We start from the raw sequence: 21,628 nt of genomic DNA on the forward strand, positions 1-21,628 counted from the left end.
AATGGGTTGAAGTTATTTATTTTCATTTTATTTGAAAACAGCACGTACCTTGACAATGTATAGGGACAAACGGGGAATCTGTGTGTGTGTGTCTGAGTGAAGCTCCGTTTGCACGCAATTCTGTAGATTCTCTTCCCAGCCACTTGACATTTGCGGCTCAGCGGCAGAATGAGCGACTCGCAATGCGAACGTTGCAAGTTCACATTCTGGTTAGGAGTTGACTCAGGTAAGGCCCCACTGAGCTTTATCCTGTAGTTCTTTTTCAGAAGCAACCTGGCTTTCACAAATGATAGCTCAACGAGGTGGATTATCACGTGGAAGTTCATTGCAGCCAAAAAATCTGGAGGACTCGGAGAAAAATCCACGTGACCACGGAGAGATACATGCAAACTACAAATATACAGGCGTTAGGGTCGAGATCAAACCCATGACCTCCGGTATTCCAGGCGAGGTAGTTAACATCTCGCCACTGTGGCGCCTATTGTTGACCATCCCGTCGGTGATCAACAATATCTCCCACTTTATGGGGAAGTCAACGACGTTTGTCCTATGAATAGACCCACCACTGACCATAGCAATGTGGGATTTCCACCACTGGCCCTGGGCTGTACACGGGAAGATGAGCACCAGTGCTCATTCTACGACGCTCATTCGAGCAGGAAATCACTGCGTCCGTGTTTTTGTTGTTGCTGCTGTAGTCACTCGACGGAGCCCTGTCCCCCGACGAACGCACGGCCGCTTGGCTCATCAACATGCTCAACCTGGAGGACGATGCCGACAAGCTGGAGCAGCTGCGCGAGAGCCGGGAATCCAGCGAGAAGGTACCCAGCAAGCACCACGAGGAATCCGTTTAAAATATCCCTCTCAGCTGTTCAACAGCTGAGCTGTCGAGCAAAAGGCGAGGTTTTGGCCGTGATGACCTCCTGGCCTCTGTAGGTTAAAAACAGTGTCTGTCACTGTAGCTCATTGGGTTCAGTGGCCTCAACTTGGACTGAATTGTTTTACGTTTTAAGCTCTTGCTGACTATATGTAAAATGTTATAATATTAAACAATAATAATCACGCTTTTTAACACCTAAGTTTTAACAATTACGTTTTCTGGAAAAACACACAATGAATATTGTTAAATACTTCCCTTGTTTTGTCTCATCTCAGTTATCAAACCAAAAATATCAGATTACGATGCAATGATCCCATTTGGATTGATAAATCATCTAAATGTGACAGCATCTCTGAGGCTGGGGGCACAATCTACTGAGCTACAGAGCACTGGGTGGCAATGACCACTTTAAAAAAAGTGTATTGTATAAAACGTTTACAAGTTTGTGTCCTAGTTTATTGCAAGATTCATAACTGTATGAGGAATAGAATTCTAACTAAAGAAGTCAATACAAATTGGATGCAGCTGTTAATCAGATCAGATAAGGACACAATACATTTTGATTCTGATTGGATGGGGTTTAACTTGACGTACGGTAATTAGATCAGACGAAAACTCGACCATGCACCCTAGTATCTGTGCATGTGTCTTCCGAGAGAATATGGGTCTACAAGTGTTTACATGCTGAATAGGAAAAGCTAACTGAAATTGGAGAATAGCTTGCTACAAATTTCACAATTGCCATTCATCACTCATCGAGTGAATGTGCACTATTTGTTGAGTAATTTTTTTTACATTATCCTGAAAGGCTTTTTTTATGAAAAGACACAGAAACGTTCGCTTATGCTAAAAGAGGCATACGTGTGCATCTCTGCCATGCCTACTCGTGCCACGCGATGCATCGTATCGTGCGTGCGTGTGCGCATGGCCGGGCGCGCAGTACGAACAGGAGATAGGGCGCCTGACCGACCGGCTGGTGAGCGCAAGCCGGCGTCTCGAGGAGTACGAGCGGCGCCTGCGGCGGCAGGAGGACCAGATGCGGCGCATGCAGCAGGAGTACCAGAGTCGCCTGGAGGAGAGCGAGGAGCGGCTGCGGCGCCAGCAGGACGAGAAGGACTCGCAGATGAGGGCCATCATCGGCAGGTGACCGTCGCCCCTCACGCCCACGTCTTGTGTTCCTGCCGGTGCACGGGTGGCATGTAGCCCCCAAGGGGGGGGCACCGGGGCGGGTTGCTCGACTCGCCAACACGTCTGGGGTCGACTCAGCCGGTCCTTCATCACACGAGCACCGCTCTGTGGGGAATGCCGAGAGTTGAGTCTGGGCCCTGTCGTAGCAATGTTGAATTTTCTTCCGCTGCCTCCAAGGTTGCCGAATGAGATGAGCAATACTTCTTTCACCGCAATTCACTTAAAATTTAATTTTAAAATAAACGGTAACATTTTCCGGGATTATTGAGCTTTGTGACTTGAATATAAATGGCACTAGCAGTAATAGGAATGCCCATATATGCATGTGTCATATGTGTCACATAAAATACAATGGATGTTTGATAAAACCCCAACCAAATATTACTTTCGCTGTACAGGGTTGTTGAGCATATGTACTTAAACTGCCTTTTCTGTGTTCAGAAATAATACAATTGATCCCTGCTCGATTTAAGCCATTGTTTAGGGTATTAAAAGGGCAGTGAAGCAAAATCCAATGTTCTACTCTGCTCCTGTGCTGCCAAGTCTGTTTCCACCGCCTTCGTCGATCCGCATTGACCAGCGTATGGCCAAAACAACCCCAGCAACCTGCGCAGACTTGGGGAGGAAGCCCTCGATCAGAGCAGGGCCTTTACGAAAGTCAGCACACCGACGTGAAAATTCGGCTGTTGTTGGCACACGACGGCGCGTGGAGTTGTTGAGCCAGGCAGAGTTGTTGAACCATGCGGTTTCCCTCGTCTGTCATACCACTCGCAGCCTGGTGATACAGTAGGTAGACTGGATATTAACGTATTGGCGGTATTCTTTTGGGTCTTTCGGTAAAGTCACGTTGATAGGTTCAAAGAAAATAACAAAAAAACGACGACGTTTCGATCCTGGTGACGACCGCTTGTGTTGCGATCGAAACGTCGTAGTTTTGTGTTATTTTCTTTGAACCTATCTACGTGACTTTTACCGAAAGACCCAAAGACTATGAATTCGTGCAGTCACGAAAGCTTTAAGTGAAGTATTGGCAGTACACTGGTGGTGCGCGGTATAAAATATTTTTATTACAATTTTCGCAATCATTATTTACTTTCCCGCAATTCGCAACCCCCGGTCAGAAAATCTTGCGGGGTGGTGGTGGTGACGGTGCGTAAAAAAACAGTTCTTGCGATGTCAAAGCAGTTGGAAGACAAATGTCGGTTCAAATGTAGATTTTAGGCTGTTTTATGAGGCCACTATATCCACATCCAGATTCTTGAGTGCCATCTCCTCTTGTGGCCGGGTGTTCTCTGGGTACTCCAATTTTTGCCCACACACTACACATCAAAACTAAGTTAAAGCACTTGACCAATCACCTTATTGTAGGACCATCCAAAAACAAAGTTTAGAGAAACGATTTCTTGGACAACTTGTGGACAGTTATCAATATTCATGTATTCCTCTACATTTGAATGTTAAATATTATGCATTAGAGTTTTTTGTTGTCTCCTTGACATTGTGTGACATTCATTTTCAAACTCTGAAATACACATTCAGTTATCTTTTTTCCAACAAAAACATCAAGTCGCTGGGTTACGTGCCACATTTTGCTTGTCAAGTGAAGCTGATGTCTCAGATGAACTTTCACGATTGCGTTCGTGTCGTGGCAACGTAACAAAGTTCCTCGTGAACAATTGGCCCAGATGATGCATGACTCTCTTATCGTGTTTGTTTACGTACTCACGACTGAATTCAGAATTACCCGAGAGGGTAATTAATGTTATACGAGCGAGCAATTTTGAAATAATTTCATTCCGCGTCCATAATTGTAAAGTTGAATGCGCGAGGGGATTAATTAATTAATTAATTCGGCACAACATTTTACTTTGCAAATGCTACTCATCTTGCAGTATGTACCACAAGCTCTCACTGGCAAGTGTGTCCACACATATACAGTGAGGGAAAGAAGTATTTGATCTCCTGCTGATTTTGTACGTTTGCCCACTGACAAAGAAATGATCAGTCTATAATTTTTATGGTAGGTTTATTTGAACAGTGAGAGACAGAATAACAACAACAAAATCCAGAAAAACGCATGTCAAAATGTTGCAAATTGATTTGCATTTTAATGAGGGAAATAAGTATTTGACCCCCTCTCAATCAGAAAGATTTCTGGCTCCCAGGTGTCTTTTATACAGGTAACGAGCTGAGATTAGGAGCACACTCTTAAAGGGAGTGCTCCTAATCTCAGCTTGTTACCTGTATAAAAGACACCTGTCCACAGAAGCAATCAATCAGATTCCAAACTCTCCACCATGGCCAAGACCAAAGAGCTCTCCAAGGATGTCAGGGACAAGATTGTAGACCTACACAAGGCTGGAATGGGCTGCAAGACCATTGCCAAGCAGCTTGGTGAGAAGGTGACAACAGTTGGTGCGATTATTCGCAAATGTAAGAAACACAAAAGAACTGTCAATCTCCCTCGGCCTGGGGCTCCATGCAAGATCTCACCTCGTGGAGTTGCAATGATCATGAGAACGGTGAGGAATCAGCCCAGAACTACACGGGAGGATCTTGTCAATGATCTCAAGGCAACTGGGACCATAGTCACCAATAAAACAATTGGTAACACACTACGCCGTGAAGGACTGAAATCCTGCAGTGCCCGCAAGGTCCCCCTGCTCAAGAAAGCACATATACATGCCCGTCTGAAGTTTGCCAGTGAACATCTGAATGATTCAGAGTGCAACTGAGTGAAAGTGTTGTGGTCAGATGAGACCAAAATGGAGCTCTTTGGCATCAACTCAACTCGCCTTGTTTGGAGGAGGAGGAATTCTGCCTATGACCCCAAGAACACAATCCCCACCGTCAAACATGGAGGTGGAAACATTTTGCTTTGGGGGTGTTTTTCTGCTAAGGGGACAAGACAACTTCACCGCATCAAAGGGATGATGGACGGGGCCATGTACCGTCAAATCTTGAGTGAGAACCTCCTTCCCTCAGCCAGGGCATTGAAAATGGGTCGTGGATGGGTATTCCAGGCAACAAAGGAGTGGCTCAAGAAGAAGCACATTAAGGTCCTGGAGTGGCCTAGCCAGTCTCCAGACCTTAATCCCATAGAAAATCTGTGGAGGGAGCTGAAGGTTCGAGTTGCCAAACGTCAGCCTCGAAACCTTAATGACTTGGAGAAGATCTGCAAAGAGGAGTGGGACAAAATTCCTCCTGGGATGTGTGCAAACCTGGTGGCTAACTACAAGAAATGTCTGACCTCTGTGATTGCCAACAAGGGTTTTGCCACCAAGTACTAAGTCAGGTTTTGCAGAGGGGTCAAATACTTATTTCCCTCATTAAAATGCAAATCAATTTATAACATTTTTTATATGCTTTTTCTGGATTTTTTCGTTGTTATTCTCTCTCACTGTTCAAATAAACCTACCATTAAAATTATAGACTCATCATTTCTTTGTCAGTAGGCAAACGTACAAAATCAGCAGGGAATCAAATATTTTTTTCCCTCACTGTACACCCAGGCACATATGCAGGGACACCCACAATCGTACACGTTGTTTGCATCCAGTACATCTATAAAACACTTGTGTGCGCACCTATATATTGACACTCATGCACACTGGTTTACCTTTACGAGCTCACCCCCATGCAAATACAAAGATCCCCTCGTATAGCCTTATAACAGACTGTTGGGGCAAGTGCTGTTACCGGGCACCGTTGAAGGTTAGAATGGTACACCAGGTGGTGGGTGGCTAGCACCACACCCAAAAGCACATTTGTCTCCCCAGTAGTGATGCTTCCACACTGCAGCCAGTACTCATTTGAGGCTCAGCCGACCTAGGGGAGGCCGACGACCGGTTCAGATAATTGTCACTAGCATTGTCCCCGAGTGGGAATCAAACTTGTGTCGCCGGGTTCGTAGTGCGGTGCGCTAATCGCTGCACCACCACTCCCACTCGTCCTCATGCACAACCACACGCACGCGCGCGCGCGCGCGCGCACTTTAATGTGGGCTCTTGGCGTGGTGGTGTGCTAACCTAGGCTGATGGTGGTAGAAGACCGGCTGAAGCGAGACTGTGCCGATGTGCAAGCAGACTTGGAAAACAAGCAGCGGTGTATGGAGGTACTGTACGCCCTACCCCAGGGAGCATTTTTTAGGTGGCAGCACCACATGGGAACGCTTGCACAGTACGGACGCCACCATTCTTGTGTACGCCTGAGGCAGCCCGCTCGGAGTGAGGTTGCTGTGTGGGCTTTCAGACAGAGCCTGCGTTATTGCTTCTCGTATCCTCACAGCGTTGGCTGCACACACAGTGGCAACGCAAGTGCTGTTTGCAAGTTCCTAGTAAACCACCGATGATGGCCATGGTTACAGTTATTCCTGTTATCGATAAAAGTATGTTTAATACCAAGTTATTTTATAAATTCATCCTTTTCACAGAGATTATGAACCGTTCCACGTATTACACATTTCACTTTCATTGCAGTTGCATGGTGGATTTGCCAATGGCTGTGTTTTTCAGTTGCCCGCTGGGAATGCACCACTTGCCCATAGTGGGTGTGTTGTCAAGCTAATATCATGAGACTGCTGGAGGCACGCATTGCTAAATCGCAGTGCATCGGGAGAGCTGCCATGAGACACACAAAGCCCCATGGTAATATTAAAGTGAGGCAGTTCTTAAGTCAAAATTTGAGGCAGTCTTAGGTTTCATTATGACCAAGGATCATAGAGCCAGACTAAACATGCAACATTTCTTGAGGGCCGTGTCAGAAGTTCTGAGCCATACACATAATTATTGGGTTTGAGCATTCGTGCTGTAGGCATAGAGACTCTGAATTTAATTCATTTTGGTCTGTTTAGCATTCAAATTGAATATACCCTGGCTGAATGGACCAGCTTCGCTGGATCGTTGTATATATGTCCGTGTAGTAGTGAATGCGATACACTGCAACCCTAGTTTAGGGTCTTTAACCCAGGCGCAACCTGAATATTCATTGGCATCTCAACTTATTCTGGGCTTCCTGTAGGTTGACTTGGCATAAATTAAGTAACATGCTCTAGTATATCCATTAAGTACAGCAAATTGTCAGTTTTAATCGGTGTTGCCTAGCAGCATGGAACCCTGTAATCTATAATGTGGGGGTAGTCTTTATTATCTGTGAATGTATATGTGTGTGTTGTGTGCGCATGGTTCACATAATTAGAACTGTTAGCCATCTGCGAAAATCAAACGTATGCATCCGGGTTTCATAGCGCAGTGCGCTAACCACTATTACTGGCCCTGTGCCTTCCCTAGGGTCGTCTCAGCCTTAAATGAGTACCCGGTGTCATGTGTAAACATGAGCAGTGGGGAGACAAAGGCGGTTTGTCGTGGTGCTGGCCACGCCGCTGCCTCGTAAACTGTGCCGACATTCATCGGTGGTTCGGTTACAGCACTTTCCGCAGCGACCCGTGTGTATTGTATGTTGAACTTCTTTCGCGCCGTACGCGTGCACATATTACACCTAGCCTCACGCAAGTGCCGTGGTGGCGACGTCGCTACCGCTGAGTTGCAAATGGCGGTTGTTGTTGTTGTCGTGTGTCGCGTGGCAGGACAAGCAAATCATGTCGATAAACATGGCCAACCGGCGGCTGGTGGACGCCGTGACCCAGCTGAAGGAGCGCTGCCACATGCAGAGCCGTAACGGCCTGTCCCCCGCCGCAGCCAACCCGCCGCGCCTCTCCATCACGGAGACGGGAGAGTTCCGCAACAGCAGCTGCTAGCGCAACCCTCGGCACGCGCACCACGGGACACAAGAGTCAAAGAAAACCTTGCGCTCGGCAAAGATTGGAAAAGTTTGTGTGTTTTTTCAGTGTTCTATTTCTTGTTGTTGATGTTTTCTTCTTCTTCCTAAAATTATAAACATTCCAATTGGACTTCCTCCGTTTTGAAAATGCATCCATTATCATTGCAAAGTTAACAGCACGAGAGAGAGGAGGTAGAGGGAGCAGAGGAATGAGTGGGCTGGAACCATCTCATGGGGACACTCGGGCTACGGAAAGTCGACTGACTGGCGACACGTCGCACCTCCACTCCAGAAGAAGGAGGAAGCCTCCGACGCTGCCCATGGTGCAAAACGAGGTGACGGGCTCAGACACAGAGCACCGACGAGGGTTCACGCGCCAACAACTCAGGAACACAAGTATGAGGGATCAGCAATAACCAGTGCTGGCTTCGAATATTTGAATTCCTAAATGCAAATATAACCAAGCATCTCAATTTGTGTAAATGTTGCAAAGTTCAGAAAGTCAAATGCCGAATACTGTACGTGAATTCGATTTTTTTTTTTGGAATATTCATCCGTAGATTTCAAACGTGTTAAGACCGGTAGGATGCATGTGATTCTAAGCTCCTAAGTTACGGAAAATATGTGACGGCGTTAAATACAAACATTCAAATGTTAATGTGACGGGAATCTGGTGTGGCTTCATTGACAGCTATTTGTACGTGTGCTACGCTGGTGGTGGCGTACGCGTGCGCTTAGGGTGTTATGTGAAACGTGAACCAAGGTCTCTCCAGAACGTGCGTGCACTGAAGCTCACCGCCAGCTACCAACATTGTCGTGTTGTGTTTAAACGTTATACAAGCAATTTTATAATTTCACGTGTTGCGTCAGTGTAGCTCGTCAAATAGCCACAGTAAAAAAGAATGATTACGGAATGAGATGAAACTTAAACTTACATGACAACTATTACGTAACTACTAAATAGTAATAACGTATTATATTTCTGACAGTGAACACAAATTATCGTACTGGAATCAAGTGCAGTGTTCGATAAGTTAAACAGACCAGTTGTTAACTAACACATGCCGAGAGTTGCTATTAAAATGTTGGGAGAGGGACATTCCTGTCTGGCACAGCAATCTGTGTCGGCAGAGCCAATGTTCAAATACAAGGTTCATCACTTGCCAGAATTTGCCATCCACGGGCATATGGGTGACACTACTAAACTTTTGGTTTGTGTGCCTGCTTTATTAGGGTATTTAATACACAGGGTGATATCTAGCACGACTTAGCACAGCTACTAATAGGCATAAGCACAAATGCTCTGGACACACGTGTGTGAGATCGGGATGCCCTCGTTGCTTCTAGAAATACAGACCAAACAGATTAGGCTATTGCCTTCCGGCGCCAGGGGACCGGCTCCAGACGTGACTGCGGCATTGATGTCATGGAAATTCCTCCACAAAAAACCTGAATGATTGAACAAATAAATTGGTAGATTAAACAAGACTGGGCTGTGTGTCCCTGTAGGTCTTAGAGCTTCGATTGACAATGACATGAGACAATAAAAGGGTTTTTTTTATTCCACGTAGAAACAAGAGTCAGCATTCAAGGCCAGCACAGACAATGTCATAAATCAGTGCGAGCTCCATTCAATTCTGAAATGTATGTTGATGTAACAACACTGTTTCATGTAAATTGTCTATTTTACCTTCTTTATCTTCTAATCAAATTAAGCCTACCATCTTTAAGAACACAAAGTAGACTTTATTCAGACATAGCTATGAACAATTTGCACTCAATTTTATTTCGTGCCCCTATTGATTTGTGTCTGTTCTATGGTCGAGGCCTAAGCACAGGTGGTCATCTTTGGCCTTGGTCATGGAGCTCTGCTTCGTGTTGATTTCATCAGCAACAAAGGCACAGGGACGGTGATGAACCGCACACCGCTAGCGTTTGTTGTCCTTCCCCCATACCTCCGATTAGCACGGTTGGCTACGCATTGTGCGAAACAAGTTCAGCACACATACGGTGCGCGTTGCTTCCTGCCCATTGCTGCGATAGGTATGCATTTGAGACTATGCCAAAATTATTTTGCTGCAAATTGAGTTTTAAGTTTACATTCTAATGGTGTTTCCCTTTGGGGTCGAGATTGTTCACCAGACGTTGTGCCACCCATCGCTCGATCTAAAGTCAAGTTGCAATCAGTAAGAACTTAGCCACATGAGACCACAACTTCCCTCACGTCGCTCATCCCACTACTCAACTCTCCTGTCTCTACATTTGGCATTGCCCTGAGTCATGTGCGCTGGGTCAACAACGCAAAAGAGGTCACTGCAGCTAGGGCCGATGAAGTTACCGCACTTCGCCGTTGCTCGTGCAACATAGGCCCCGCGGCCTCATTCATAATTAATCAAATGCTCGTGTGCAGTCCCAAAATGTTGCATTTACCCATGCAGAAAAAACAATAAACATAGCCTTTTTGGCTGTCATCTCTTTTTTTCATTAAATAGCCCAAATCGACAATCATCTCAGGAAAACATATATACATGTGACTTGCTGCATTATACATTTCTTATTTTATATGTTGCTTCAATGCAAAGTGACATTATTTCAAAATTACCATCATGCATGCATTGTTCCTTTTTATTAACACCCGTGTGCTTCAATATATCACAATGGAGCCACCTACTGGCAATTTATTGCATTGCGTCCACGGATATCGTGGTAGCAATGCACTAAAAATAATGGCATGAGTGCGCATGCCTCGTGGTGTACGGGCGATGTGCACAGGGCGATGTCTGCATCGCATATTTACCGTATCGGTGCGGCAAGTCCCAGCCACCTTCTGTCAACGCTGCCTCGTGCCGCAAATTCTATCCTCCACGGGTCTGGTTTTCTGGGGCCCTTTGTAATGCCATTTAAAAAAAACGACGCCAACCTCCTGTTGAGTCCATCGGTGTTTTTCAGGACAAAATCTATATTGCATTGAATATCTGTACAGCGTGTATTTTAAGCTGTCAAGTGAACAACACCATACGAAAGAAAAATTTGTACAGCCATTGATCCGTTGTGTTTCTTCCAAAGCATTACTTTTTACAGGGTTTTTGTTTGAATCGTAAAGTGCACGTAAGATGTTGTATCATAGAGTTGGTTGGGCCCGAGTGGTGGAGTAGAGCTTATGGTAGTCATGCTTGCAATATCGTTGTTTTACTTTTACCTTAAACTGTTTTCACGGTTTGTCCGTGTAGTGGCCTCCTGTGTTGATTCGATGCCCGAGGCTACCACGTGCTCCCCAAAGTCAGCTCTGACTTCGTCTTTGTTCACACTGTGCCTTATTCAGCATTGCTAAATCATTTCTTATGTATACTCACATGGCCTACGCATATATTTTTTAAACTTTGATTTACTGAATAATTTACAGAACGGACAAGTGTATGTTCCATGCAATGGAAATGCAGTCAATCTCTTGACCATGACTGTCGTATTTATGTGAATTGTATCGTATGTAATATAAATTTCAAGCATCGTCTTCTAGATATAAAGACACTTATAGACTTAATGAAACGATAGACATTCCTGCTTTCCCACCGGTTTCATCTAATCTATAAAGATGCATGATCTATGATTGGAAACATCAAGTACATTTGACCAGCCGCTGGTTAATAATTGGTCATATTTGTTGGCAATGAAATGCAACGGAGTAAATAATGTACAGTTCATTTAAAGTATGCCAATAACCAAAATTAGATGTGAAATGCTAATGGATATTATAGCAGTTCACTGAAGCAACAACTTTTACACGTTGCATCAACATTTCCTTTTCATCAGAAATAGCACAGATATACAACAAGTATTTAAGGAGTGTGTAGTATTCTCTAGATGGAAAGTTTTCATGAATTGGTAATATGAACCATTGACGCTGAAATATTTGTTGATAAACCCCTTTAGCTGAGCGATGATGGACACAGGAATATGATTTGTGGTTTATGAACAAATCAACAGGGGGCAGCTCAACTTGGGTCATTCTATACGGAATATTGGAGAGAGAAAGAATGGTCAGTGCTTATTAGAGTTATGGTAAACAATACATTATTTGAACAAGCCCTCACCTTACGCACTGGATAGGCCTTCAAACGTAAAGTTGATGCATGCGGAGTGCAAGGCCAGATGTCTTGGTCCTGTGAAGGACCGTGTCATTAACACGTTTGGCCCTTCGTGATTCTCAGAGCAGCAAGAGGCCATTTCGGCCGTCTTGCCGCAGGGAGGACCACGTGTGGGGTTGTCATCGTCTCCCCAGGGTAAACATTAGGAAATGAGCAATACACAGTAAACACAGGACTTGAATACCTACATAATCTAAAACAAACTAAAATAGAGAATACATAAGTTACGGAATATCATCCAAGAAGTAGTGTTTACACAATTCTTTGCGAAGAACGATGGGACGTCGGCGAATAACAGAAACAAGGTTTCGCATTCTCTCTGCATAATTGTAAATCTTTATCAAATAATTCTCAAAGCTGCATGCATTATCACAGCTTGCTCCGTGTTGAGTGAACAGGAAGTGACGCGAATCATAACCCTCATCCTTCAATCCGCATTTTATCAGAGAAGGGATCGTTAAAGGGGATAACTGACGGGTGGAAGGATGTCGCTTTTCCTTCAGATAAGAGGCTTGCAGATTACACTGCATTATGTTCAGCAAGATTACTCAAACGATGGCGGTTTTCTTGTACGTGCAACCGGTCTGATGTAAAATGGCATTGGTGTGGGAGGGACAGCGATTGCCTTCAATCGCAAATCTCAAAAATAAGCTTAATTGCTCTGTGTGCCTGTGTATACCGGGGTAGGTCAGTGTAACACTCCTTTAGAAGATAATGCTCGTCAGACGCGTACTCCAACAACGTCCTGCTAAAGGTTGTGCAACGCGAATGCATGGTTATTAAGAGTGTCATGTCTCGTAAAAGGAAGCAACACTGCAGGGAAAAGTCGGTGGGAGTAAAGTACAATGACAACATTGACGTGAAATAAATCACGCACAGCACTGCGACATTTATAACCCGTGAATGCATTTAGCAGCCAAACTTAGTGACCCGCAGCACACTGCCCGCTGTGGCCGTAACAAAATGCTTCTTCAGTTATGCATCCGTGCAAATCGTGGAAGTTGTTTACCTTTCTTCCATCGCTTCCACGTCGTATTTGCCTGCTCGACAATACGTGTTAAGGAAGAAGGATGTTGCATCAGAACTGAGAGTACGCGTGAACGTAGGCCTTCAAGTTATCACTGTTTGGAAACTACTGCTAGGAATTGCAAAAAAATAATGACTAATATTTAGACCGTCAGCATTTAAAGTTATCCGGTGTCATTTCTTGAAATTGTTCTATTACACTGTAAAGATTTCGTTTTTTTATATATTTATGAACAATTTGCCAGTGAATCCATTCAACTTAAAAAAAAAACTTTTCATTTCTTGAACCATTAAAATACCGCACCAGAATAAACTTACAAAATTTGGCAAATATCAACTTTCCTTTTAATTATCTGAATATATGCAGATCATTAAAGCTGATGATGAGCAGTTTTTATGAAACATAAGATTTTCTTTATACGCATTTGAAATGTACATTTATTTTTCAAAATCTTCTAGTGCTTTGACGAAAGAGGTCCTCCTGTACTTTAAGCAATGCTTCAGTAGCATCGTCATCACTGGGCCTGAATGCCCAGCTGAGGTTGATTTGGCTGGCAACATTCCATAGAGCCCTGCACCCATGAAGTGACGTTAGCCCACCCGTGCCATCTGCTTGCAGTCACTAAAAGCATCTCCCGACGATGCTTGCGAAAGAGAAACCTTCGCTTTAGAGTTTGGACAGTTAATTGTCAACACTGGAGATAAATTCCCGCAGCTGCTTAATATTGGTGGTGGAAAATAGTGTTCGGTTTCATCACACGCATTGTCTGCCAAATGAGATTCAAGTAGCTAAACCATTGTAACTTGATCGATTGTACTTGAGTGCGGAACAGGCAAAACAAAACTGGGCTCCTCTCAATGTGCCATTCCAGGCACAGCCACTCGCCATCCTCGGCGCCCCCAACCCACGTGTCACACTGGGCGTCGTCACACATGAACCAGGGTTGTTTATTGGTGTTTCTTGGTAGGCTGGACTGGAAGAAAAGCACTTATAACTTTCAGAAACAGCTGCACCGTTGTGTAACACGTAGTGGTGTCCTTTTTTGCAAATGGATCATTTATCCCTTTTATATAATAGTGTTGGCAAAATGTATGATTTTTTTAATAAACAGTAGTGTGTTTTTTTCAGAACAGCATATTTATTAATGGTATCAATATATTGGAACTGAAAGATGCATAGCAGTGTTTTTTTTCGTTTTCTGAGAGCTTACACAAGTTAGACTTATGAACACCTATATACCAATCTGATACATTTAATGAGGTTTATTGAAATTTATAGCACAGTATGATGGTAAATTATAAGACGTTTTTTATTAGAAGTTGTTTGAACTGGAGATAAATGTGCAGAGTCCTAGTACTTTTGTAATCTGACGGATTAAGTCCGCTAGTTTAATCTTTGCGGTTTTTACATTTGTTATTGGCTTTAAACAGAATGTTATGTACACTTAGAGAAGCTTTCAACGAGTTAAAGGGCGAGCAGCAAACGTTCACCATGGCCTCATTTGAACTCTCTCCGGATAAATAAACGTGGTAGTTGATACTTAATATCCGAATGTCATTCCCATGTGCAAGTCTATATTGAAAGCAACAGTGGTGGATTAACCGTGTGCAGAGTAAAAAAAAGATATAATCTGGGAATGTATATATTACATTTCTGCAAAAAAAAACACCTTTATCATCAAAGGGTGCTCTTTCAAATGGCAAATACAATTGTAAAATTAATTTGGCATAAGTCATAAATCACTCTTCTTCGGCTTCAAGGAGAGAGCCAATGGTCTAAAGGTGTAATTACATAGACGTGTCAGTGATTCCGTTTAGACTGCCACGCGTGTATGTTCTGGGTTTTCTGCATCTAACCACTTGAGATGTATACGTACCGACACCTGCATACGCACAGCATGATGGGACACAGGGTAGGTGCTGGATTCTATGCTCACTGTGTGTAGAATATTTCTAAAACGCTTGTCCAGGTAAACTAAATACAGTATTAAAAATAAGAAGCTAAGAAATCCTCTGCATAAATAATGCATACTCACTGCAGATGCGATTACGATGAAATGCATACAACCTTAAAAACGAAAGTCAGCATGTATGCAGAAGGAATTTAATCACTTGCATACTGGACCTCGCATTTAATGATAGTCATATGATTTCCTGGTGTTTATTCAATAACGCCTAACATTTTACCGTAATATAGATGCTCTAAAAAAGTGTACAGCTATAAGACCTGTTAACTTTACAGCTGTACATGTATAGTACAACGTTGATTGACCTGCTTACATCTTTTATTCGAACCGAGTGAAATATAGAGTCCCCTAGCATATATAGCAGCAGATATGCAATTTCAAACGTACTGACACATACCTTAAAGCCACTGCTCATAAACCGGTTACCTAAACATTGCGTGAACCATGACTGCAGCAGCAATAAACTGCAATAACATCACTCGTCTAAATCCAGACTGGGAATTTTTTGTAATGTCAAATCACATTGGCAACATTCCATTTCGTAGACAACACTGAATAACTCCATAGGCGATTTAAAAATAATAGTCACGCTCGGCTCCACTACACAAAGGGAGTTAAACTTAATCAACGTTGCATTATACTGACAGCATTTTGACGTAGTCGGCATAACTGTGCTCGCTAATATACCTAAGGAAAAGACGAGGATATGTATAAGATTACATGCAAACTTTTGAGATGAGAGCAATGTGGCCCATGAACTTGGTTGTGGGGGGGGAAAAAACATTGTTTGTGAATGTACGTTTGCCTGTGTTAACGTGGCAATAGAATATATCCATACAAAGTGAAGCCTTATTTGATGACTACGATATGTACAGCATTGGATCACAGTGTGCGTGCGAAGATGGGTCATTTCTATAACAATCCTTGTACAGCCCTTCTTTAACCTCCTGAAGTAGGTTACATTGTACAGAACACTTGTTTAAAATGTTGCTATCTTTTACTTCTGACGTTGATTTTAACGGCAATAATAGTATTTAACTCTTATGCTGCAGATCAGCACTGGCACAATGTACAGTACCAGAATTTATATTTCTGCTGATGGCTGAGTATGGAAGCATAAGCACACGTTGACATGCACTGTATATAGCCCCATGATGGAACCTTTGGAACTTGTATGAGCTTGTCCGACGCCACAGAGTACTGCAGGTTTCTGAAATGCATTATCTGGGACTTCCATTGAGAGCTGGCAAAGCAGCATCTCGGTATAGAGAAGGAACGTGCTTTAGATTATTTACCTTGCACATATGCAAGCGGGTATGTATTAATTTCCCACTTTATCGAGGTATGAGAACTTGTACAGATGTGGTATACCGAATAAAAGTACATTTAACTTTATCACATTGTTGCCCGTGTCGGTGCAAATGTACGACGTGATGGCGTTCGTGCGTACGTTGCGCGGTCGAGGTGGATGAACCACAACAGTTGAGAAAGGTGATCCAAGGGTTTGTCGGCTGATGACTTCGCTTCGGTGCCGCTGTTCAAAGGTCTCGATTGGGCCACGAGCACATGCTTCATTGTTGTGCTCCGCCATGCAGTCAAAGAACGGTTCAGTCCAGTGAGTGTTTTTCACTCATTTTCAGAGGGGGTGGGGGGGGGAGGGTGGAACTTTTCCTGATAAGACACCATCAGTGTGAGGGCCGCCACACATTTGAAACCATTGGGGGTTTGACAGCAGCACGATGATGATGATGTTGGGGGTGTTACAACAAGGCTATATATGTGGCGATGGGCAAGCAAGCGGGGTCTGAGCTGGAAAGGAATTCCAACCCTGGACGCAAGCACCTCAGTTGTGTTAATGGGGGATTATGGAGAGAGGGATTAGGAAGAGAGATTAGCATGAATGAGCTTCCGTCGCCGCATAAGAGTATCATGCCCGCATATGCGCACAACAGCAGTGTTAATGAGAGATTAGCACCATGAGTGTGCAATCCAAAGAGAGAGACAGCGAGGGGGGTGTGTTCACCATTTGGGTGTTAGGGGGCACACTAAATGAGGAACTCTGGTTTAGCCTCAGAATGTTAGTTACAGTACAGTATTATCATTCATGGTCAATTGGATTCAACAATCGGTTCTGTTTCATTTTTTTTTTACCAACGTCGTGTTTGTATTGGTTATCATTTCCGCTTTGTACTTTTTTCCTCCTCTTACTCCCCTAAATGTAACGACGTATAATGTCTAGTGGTCATGAATCGTTAATAATTGATTCACACGTCAGCAAGTTTATGCATCTTTCTGTGCAGATTTCAATAGTGACGCAAGTTGACATTCGCCAGGAAACAGATAATTTTTCGAATATAAAGAAACAGCTCGCAAACCGGATGACTGGACGTCAACAAAGGAGGACTGCGTGTTGGATGACATTTGGCGCACATTCACTCGACTTTTTACACAAAAAATGCACTAGTTCAGTTGTAAAAAGGCTCGATCATTATTTTATCAAATGATTTACAGGTCCACTAGCCTGGTATACATACACATTGCTTATAAATATCATAGAGAACCAACGCACAGGCACATATGAATAGGGAATCCAACCGCGTGATCAAGTTGGATTTTGAAAACTTTTCTACCATTCACCAACAACGCCCATCAATCGCGTTCTAGAAGAGCCACGTCGAATGCCATTATGCCTGGCTTTTTGTAGACTATGAAACAAGGCGTTTCATTAGAGTGGGGGGAAAACACACAACACACACAATACACACAACACACACACGTGCTGTCGATGAGGATTACGGGCAAATAAAACGCGACGAGCGCTGGCAAAGATGTGTCGTGGATTAGGGGTCGTCCATAAATGACGTCACGCGATTTTGGACGATTTTTGACCCCCCCCCCCCCTCGTCACGGCGTCACAAAAAGTCAGACCCCCCCCTCAAATATGACGTCACAACGCTCTGCCCCCCCCCCCCCAAAACCATATTTCCATTTTGAAAATAAAACATGCTTAAAATCACTTTAAACTATTGTCATTGTAGTGCGTATTTAATGTGCCGCTGCAATCTGATGTTGTAGGAGTGCTGTTATAACAATTAGTGTTGTTATAACAATTCTATATTTCATATTCTTAGCTCTTTCGGTAAAGTCACGTTCTATATTTAAAGTTGCGCATTTTGATGTGACGTCACATTTCTCCCCCCCCCGTCACACATCGTCACAAAAGTCTGACCCCCCCCCCCCCCAGGTGCGTGACGTCATTTATGCATGGCACGGCCTGTCGTCCTGGACTCAATGTGTCCAAGCAATTGCAACATTCAGTCCCGTCCATAATAGGTTTTTTTGGGTTAGATCGCGTAAATGTATAAATGTGTCGTTGAAACCCGCCACCACCCGACACAGCCAACTCGTAAGGGTTGTCACGTAAACAGAACATGCCAGTTCGTCACTAGTACAGCACAAGTGTATAGCGTAGTGCATGGTGTAGTGTATAGTGTAGTATACCAGTACAGCACACCGGTGTGTTGGAGAGCCAAGCCACAACATTTACAATCCGAGTACGACGTTTCGCCAGTAATTACAACTAGCTTCATCAGACGACAGTCCCGTCACGCAAATTGCCCGCTGGGCTGTCCAGAACGGTGTTCTTTCAGCGCTAAGACAGAACCATTTCGCTCATGGTTGAACAAATTGTTTCGTCATACTGAACGACATTCGTCGACGGTGATGGACAAGCACAACAACAAAACTGAACACATTCCGTCAGTAACGCTGTGGCCGTGAAAGGAAAAATATTAAGATGGGCGGTCGTTTCGGGCAATGGTCCTATAGGAAGGACCATTTCTGATTACAGTAGAGTATATATATATTTTTTAATTTAAGGCAGTTTTAGTGACGAATGTGTTCAGATGTTTTGTTGGTTCTACAATAATTCAGGGATATCAGGGAGGATAATGCTTCACAAATACCTCTTCGCGTGGCTGATGTTGACGTGGAACCACGAGTATCGTGGGGAGCGGTGGTGCGCCACAAACCCGCCTACCCGAGTTAGATTCCCCAACACCAGTAACGATCACTTGAACCGATCCTGGGTCTCCCCTAGGTCGACTCAGCCTCAAAATGAGTACCTCGTGCGGTGTGTAAAAAAATCGCCACTGGGCCCGAGCGTGGTGTTTGGCCACCCCATTCCCTCGTGTGCCGCTCTGGCCTTGGTGGGTGCTCGCTCGCAGCACTTGCCCCACAAGCCTGTTCAGGCGACACAAGTTGTTCACGTTGGCAGACGAACCCTCTGCACAGCTGGTGTCGACTTTCCACGCGTGGTTACGCTGCTCCCTGGCAGCGCGGACACGTGGCGCTGTGCGGGAGATGCGTCAACAATCGGCCGATTTGCGAGACAGCCATCGATTGATTGATCGGACAGTGGTCTCCACGACCATGGTGGGGAAGAAGACGAAGACCCGAGGCCAGATGGTGGGAAAGTGTCAGGACGGACCGTGGAGGTCTCCCCTGTGCAGTGCCTGCGGTTTTTGTGCAGAGGTGTTGTGCCTGCCAAAGTGTTTTGACCACGTTGCGTGCCTCTCGATCTGGCACTGCCCCCGCGCGGCCAGGAGGGCCGTGGTGGTTCACTGGGAGATGATAGTAGACGAAGTTTATGTTAACCGAGAAAGCCTGTGTGTAAATGCAGGTGAGTTATAAGACGAGATTTTAAAAAAGTGTAACAGAAGGGAATTCCACAATCGCGGAGCCTGGCTGCAAAAAGCTCCGTCTTCTCCCACAGAACAACAACACTCTTTGGAATAATGAGTCGACCGAAATAAGCAGATCTAAGTTTACGTAGTGGAATATACAACTTAAGCGGATCGGTGGAATATTTAGCAGCTAGCTCGTTCAAGGCCTCAGATGTGAGAATAAGAACCTGAAAGTCGATTCTGTACTTTACAAGAAGCCAGCGCAGGGAGGAAAGAGGAGGAGTAATATGGTCACAATTTAGATCTGGTTAAAACCCACGCAGCTGAGTTTTCGATATATATTGTAGTCTATTGAAAACACTTTTAGAGACGCCAGGAATCAAGGCATTGCTGCAGTAATCCAACCTTGATTAATTAAAGGCATGCACCAAGATCATGGAAGGGACAGCATGGGGGTCTAAGTTGAGCGGTGTTGCGTAAATTAAAAAACAAGAGATTTTGGTAATGGATGTAAGATTACAAAAGTTGACATGTCAAACTGGGGTCCAGAATAACACCCAAATATCTGACCTCGGAGAAACACCGAATTACAGTCCCGTCTATGGCCAAACTAAAACCATCCAATTTATGCACTTGATGTGGAGAGCCCAACAACATGATCTCTGTCTTGGCACAATTGAATTGTTTCAAGTTTAGGTGCATCCACGACTTGACCTCAGCAAGACAACGTTAAAGTATGGAAGCTGCTACTTTAGTATGAGTCGTAGTCTTAAGATACATCTGTAGTAGTAGTCAGCATAAAAGTGAATATTTTAGCCACGACGACGAAACATGTGGCCAAGAGGTAGCATATAGAGGCTGAACAACATCGAGCCTTGAGGAATCCCCGAGGACACTAAACCATTAACAGATAAAGTCACCCATTGAGACAAACTGCTCTCTTTTGGACAAGTATGACATGAGTCAACAAAGAGCAGTACCTGAGATGCCTACAGAAGTCTCAAGACGATTTCGCAAATTAAAATGATCCAGAGTGTCGAAAGCAACACTAAGATCGAGAAGGGCCAAGATGGCTCGTCCACCGGAATCGGCAATCATAAATACATAATGTACAACTTTAACAAGTGCTGCTTCTGTACTATGCATCGCTTTAAAGCCCGACTGAGCCACCACATGCTCAATAATTTTAGACAAAAAGGTAGATTAAATGTTGGCCCATAATTTGCTAGACTTTCAGGATTCAAGATGTGGTTTCTTAAGTAATGGCATAACGGTAGCCAATTTAAAAGCATGAGGAACCACCGTGGTACCCCATGATAGGCATAACCAAGGGACAAATTGCATGGAAAACCGATACCACCAGAGAAGTTAGAATATGATTTAGAGCACAAGTTGTAGGCTTTACTCTCGAGGCAAGGTTAGAGATGTGTCAAAGAAATTCCAGGAAAAAAAATCAGTGGATTGTGATTAAGGAGTGGAGAGGCAAATCATGTTTTGCTTCGTGGCAAAACACGGTGGCGAAATGTTAACTACTTCGCCTGGTATACAGGAGGCTGTGGGTTCGATCCCGACCCCGACCCTGATTGAGGTGTCCCAAAGCCATCTGCATCAGTCCCCCCTCTTCCCACATGATGGAATCACGAACGTACTGCCCGAGGTACGAGAATTCCTCCACCCTCTCTACAACCACCCCATTACTCATGGAGAGTGTGAACAGAGGGCTGTTTGATGACAAAGTACCCAAGTGGTGGGGCTGATAGTAAAGCCTCATCCCTTTGTGGCAAACTCCAGGGTTCAGCAGCAGTCTCAACATCCTCAGAGTAAGCAGACGTAACTATCCATGAGCATCGATCAGCCTCACATTATTTCTATACCAGACGTAAATTGCATTTTTGCAGCCAAGAATGGATTTTAGAACCCCCGTGGTAAAAGAGTATGTTAGATATATGGGGTTGAAGC

The 21,628-nt window shown here is 44.2% G+C and overlaps 1 protein-coding gene across 6 annotated transcripts in view; it reads left to right on the top strand.

Moving 5' to 3' along the window:
• LOC116944795 (ras GTPase-activating protein nGAP-like) overlaps positions 1-16,379 on the top strand; it is a 641,297-nt gene extending 624,918 nt beyond the window's left edge. For all 6 annotated transcript variants that reach the window (XM_032958521.2, XM_032958519.2, XM_032958520.2 and 3 more), the window contains 4 exons: positions 699-821; positions 1,821-2,023; positions 6,101-6,182; positions 7,653-16,379. In XM_032958521.2, coding sequence (XP_032814412.2) covers positions 699-821; positions 1,821-2,023; positions 6,101-6,182; positions 7,653-7,823 — 579 coding nt within the window. In that variant the 3' untranslated portion in view covers positions 7,824-16,379. The remainder of the gene's footprint in view (positions 1-698; positions 822-1,820; positions 2,024-6,100; positions 6,183-7,652) is intronic.
• Positions 16,380-21,628: the final 5,249 nt, after the last annotated feature.

The sequence above is a fragment of the Petromyzon marinus genome, chromosome 22 (genome assembly GCF_048934315.1).
Source record: "Petromyzon marinus isolate PM22_M1 ecotype Great Lakes invasive population chromosome 22, UKy_Petmar_22M1.pri1.0, whole genome shotgun sequence".
In the NCBI taxonomy this organism is placed as follows: Eukaryota; Metazoa; Chordata; class Hyperoartia; order Petromyzontiformes; family Petromyzontidae; genus Petromyzon; species Petromyzon marinus.